Source organism: Castanea sativa, chromosome 1 (genome assembly GCF_040712315.1).
Source record: "Castanea sativa cultivar Marrone di Chiusa Pesio chromosome 1, ASM4071231v1".
NCBI lineage: Eukaryota > Viridiplantae > Streptophyta > Magnoliopsida > Fagales > Fagaceae > Castanea > Castanea sativa.
In genome coordinates, this window is record NC_134013.1 from 49,907,693 (window position 1) to 49,912,219 (window position 4,527).

General features: G+C 35.6%; 1 protein-coding gene across 1 annotated transcript; it reads left to right on the forward strand.

Annotated features, from left to right (window-relative positions):
• The first annotated feature begins 599 nt into the window (after nucleotides 1-599).
• Nucleotides 600-3,863, forward strand: LOC142635686 (uncharacterized). The gene is made up of 6 exons (XM_075809807.1): nucleotides 600-937; nucleotides 2,072-2,194; nucleotides 2,490-2,678; nucleotides 2,789-2,870; nucleotides 3,205-3,269; nucleotides 3,384-3,863. The coding sequence occupies exons 1-6, from the start codon at nucleotides 647-649 to the stop codon at nucleotides 3,681-3,683; spliced, it is 1,050 nt and encodes a 349-aa protein (XP_075665922.1). The 5' UTR covers nucleotides 600-646; the 3' UTR covers nucleotides 3,684-3,863.
• Nucleotides 3,864-4,527: the final 664 nt, after the last annotated feature.

Consider the following 4,527-nt stretch of genomic DNA (forward strand, 5'->3'; position numbering starts at 1 on the left):
TCCTGGTCAACACTTTGGGACTACTCCTAATATTTTGTTTGGTAATTACTTAGAATCATTGTTGGGTATGTGAATGTGGGTAGTGTACAAGTCTTCTAGACAACATCTTTGGAGCTATCCCTAAGAATTTTTATTTTTTGTATATGTATGGAATAGGGTGGTACACAACCAAGAGATTAAATTAATAAGAAACTCTAAAAGTAATTCCTTATGTATTGTACTTTGAGTTCCTCAATTAAATATAATGACGTGGTTGTAACGGTCAATGAACTGTATAGTTGAAATTAATCGTCTTGAGAAAAGATAACACATTTCGTAGTGCATTAGTTAATTTAGTCATATAGCCAATTAAATTTAATTGAAGAGGTTAAGGTACTACCTATGTTTTGCTTTAAAAAAAAAGGGTTTTATTATCATTTCTAAGAGGCTTGTTAAAGTATTGGTCTCACTCTCATACTAGTAACCATACTAACCTAGTATGAAACCCAAAATCTAAACCCTGGACTTGGGTTTTAGTAAGTACTCTTAAAAACCAAAACTAAAAAGAAGCCCACTGGGCTTTGATTCTAAAAGGCTTAAAAAACTCGTCCAAACCGGACTCATATCACCGCCATTCTGAGTTTCCTTGAGAGAGAGAGAGAGAGAAATGGCTGGTTTGCTAGCATGGGCAGCGGACGTAGTGGGAGCAAGCGGACCCCAAAACAACGAAGAAGACGATCCCAATTCGATCCCAATAGTATTCACCACAGAGCAGCAAAACTACGCTCAAGAACTCGACCGAAAAGCAGCCTCTCTGAGCCGTTCGATTCAGGATCTGCGGCTCAGATTGCCTCCCCCTGACATCTCTCAGCGCCTCCCTCATCTCCACGCCCACTCCCTCGCTTCCAATGCCGCTCTTGCCCTCCAACTCAATTCCCACTCTGCCACACGTGAACAGGTTTGCTTCACTAATTTCTTCTCTTTTTCGTATCTGGGTGTTTGATTTTGGTTAAATTTTTGCGTGTATAGCTCTGATTTGGTGCTTGTTTTAGTCGAATTCTGGGATTTTATCATCTGGGTCTTTTGATTTTGTTGCATTTCAGTGATTTTCTAATGTGGGTGTTTGAATTTTGATTGTAATTCCTGTGGATATGCAAACTCGGGTACTCTTTTTCTATTGTTCAAGATCTTATCTTGTGGCGCTATTGAACTTTGATTCTAATTCACTTTGTAGATGGATGTGAAAATTTCTTTTGTTACTTGCTACAAATTTGAAGTTTCATTTTGATCTACCTCGTATAATTTAAGCTCATGAATTTGTTATGATTTTATTATGCTAGTTTAACTCTTTGATTCAAATTATTATTTATGCTAGTATGAGTATGGTTTGAATTTTTTTAGTATGTGTAGATTTTATCGGTTGCCAGCATTAGATGGTCTTAAGGGAAATTAAATGACAGGAGATGCAGTTGTATTTGATTATTTAGTTTAACTTAAGGCTTGAAGGAATCAGCATGACTACATAAGAAATAATTCGGATATGAAAATGTTTTAAGAAAAATAATAAACATTGTGTTAATATTTTTTTCTTTGTGGATACTGCCCTACTAAATTTGCAAATAAAAATTTATCTTTAGTTTAAGCATAAAGTTCTTGATCTCTATGCACTTGAAATGAAAAATTCTGTTGTTTCCTGATGGCGGAAGGAGATGGTAGTTTAATATGCGATGCATGAAGCATGAGAAATCAAAAGATCTTGTTACCACCAAGAATTTTGCTGCATTCTTGATTTATCTTTTCTCTTATTGTGATTTGATCTGGACAAGGCAAGTCTTATGTGTTCTTACTTGCCAAGGGGGTCTAGCTAAAACAGCACCTCCTTCCCCCCATAAGAAATGGTGGATGGTAGGGTTGTGGGTTCAAAATCTATTGGGTGGGTGTGTAAAGTTATCAATCAAAAAGAAAAAAGAGGGGGGATATTAGGTGTAGTTAACACTTAACAGTGTTGGATGAGTTTTTATCCAGGGGCTGATCAAATTTGATGCCAATTCCCTTTTCCACACTAATAGTTGGTATCAATTATGATGTGCAGGTTCAATTGAGAGAGGTGAAACTACAGGAAGAAAATGCTGCGTATGAAAAGGCTATATCAAATTGTGAGAATAAAATACAGGAGAAAATGCAGGAGGCAGACCTCCTGCATAAGAAGTTGGAGGTGAGGTTGTAATATTGTACACTCATTTCTTGATGTTACTCTAGTTATGATCTTTTAAGTGCACATTTGATTGTGGTTATAATTGTCTAACTTCTTGTTATTTTCTGTGCATGTGATTATATATAACTATTTTGTCTTCAATTGAAATCTGTTGGGGTGAATTTATCATCCATAATACCTTATTTGAATTTTTTTTACAAGCCGATATTTAAGGTTATCTAGAATCCAGACAATTGTTCCTGATGATAATTCAGAAGTGACCATTTAAAGTTTCTCTATATTGATTGATGATTAGGAAATGGATGAGACTGAGAAAAATCTGAGAGCTGAGCTGGAAAGTACACAAGCTGCTTTTGTTGCCAGCCAATCTGGCAGATCCAGTGATTCAGCTGTTGAATCCAAGGTGTCAGACAATGCTGAACCAGATACAGAAGTAATGAAGTCTGCAATACTGGAGAAGTTAGAGAACAAGAAAAAAGAATTGGTCTGAAAAAATACATCCTTTATATTGATCATAATTTCCTTTTGAGTTTTTCTTTACAAAAAATTGAATAGTTGTTAATTTTTTGCTTATATTTTGTGTAATCCTCTCAGAGTTCAATGGAAGAGATAGTTCAAAATTTGGAGAAAAGATGGACTCAAGTTCAAGATAAGGCGTTGAAGCTGCCTTCCCCAGGTACATTTTCTTAGTATGATACTATGATTAGGCACGTTTAGGAAATCTTGATGTAAATTACGAAATATGTGCAGCTGAGGAGATCAAATTCCATAAAGGAATGTATGATGCTGTATGGTTGTAAATTTTATATAAAAGAAATGGAAGCAGATTAATAATTGATTGGCTTGATAAGAATTTTGGATATGTAGTAAACTGACAAGGCCTTCTGCTTAGATTTCAAGAACTGTAATAGCTGAAAAATTCATGTCTAATCACTATCAAGAACATATTTTACTTATGCAGTAGTTGCTTATAGAAGCTATATTGACTTCAAGCAACATCTATTGTGCAGCTCAGAGAGAGAAGATATTGGACAAACAGCTTCACAGCCTAATTGAGCAACTGGAGGCAAAACAGGTTAGTTTTATGCTGCTTCTTTTATATTTTACATTTTCTTCTTCAAAGTTGTATCTACTATTGCTCCTTTTAAATGCCATTTAAGGAGTATTCAATGTTTTCTTTTGCTTATAGCTACAAGCAGAAAGCCTGGTTGGTGAAATTCATTTAAAAGAAATGGAGTTAGAAAAATTGAATGGATTGAGGGTTGAAAGGAGCAACATAGAAGCAAATAATGCCCGGAATCGGTTTGGAAGAAGCACATCCGGGAAAGGATATGGGTCTTCAGATTATATTGTTGATGCGCATCTCAAACCTCCTTATTACCCTGGTGGCCGATCTGAAAATCAGCAGAAACTTATGCTAATCAGGTCGGCTTTCGTGCTCTACATTTTTGCTTTGCACATATTGGTCTTCATCAAGATTTCATTTTGAAGAGTAGCCAGTATCCCGAGAATGCTGAATCTTCATCAATATTTGTTTGAATGATAAACCAGAGTTTTTTTTTTTTTTTTTTTTTCGCTGTATCTCCATTCTTGTGGTTGTAAGAAACATTATCATGTACATTTATGTATTGTTATATACATTTTATGTAGATTTAAATATTTCTGCCAACTGTGAGATCGAGTTGTTTCATCATTTAATACTATGAGGGCGTTTGGATAGGCAAACGCGCGTCCACGTCCAGAGTTTTTTTTTTTTTTTTTTGCGTGTTTGTTACTGTTCATTGGCCATGAACCGTGATTTTAGGCCAATGAACAGTAACTTTTGGCATGAACAGTGTTTTTACCCCATTTAAAAATTATTTTGCTACAGTGTTTTCAGTTTTCAGCAATAAGTTCGGGGATATTTGCAGCTTAGCACAGTAAGGGGAAACGATATAATTAGTTGACAAACGTTTGAAACAATCATGTAAACTAGCAACTCGATACATAGAAACTCGATTTGAATCTCGAGTTTTAGAAACTCGATTTAAATCTTGAGTTTTGTAAACTCGATTTATGCTGGTACTGACCAACAAATCTGAAAGCACATCAGAGGCAAGAAGAATCTGGAAACAGATGAAGAATCTGGTTTGAGATCCACTGAAGGACATCAGGAGCAAAACAGAGGAATATTAGATGGTTTGAGATCCATTGAAAGAACAAGGGAAGAAGAAGAAATCCACCGACGAACATCAGATGGTTTGAGATCCACTGAAAGAATAGGGGAAGAAGAAGACAACGAGGAAGACGAAGAGTTGATCTGAAAAGAAAATGGTGGAACTCGAGTTTTTAGG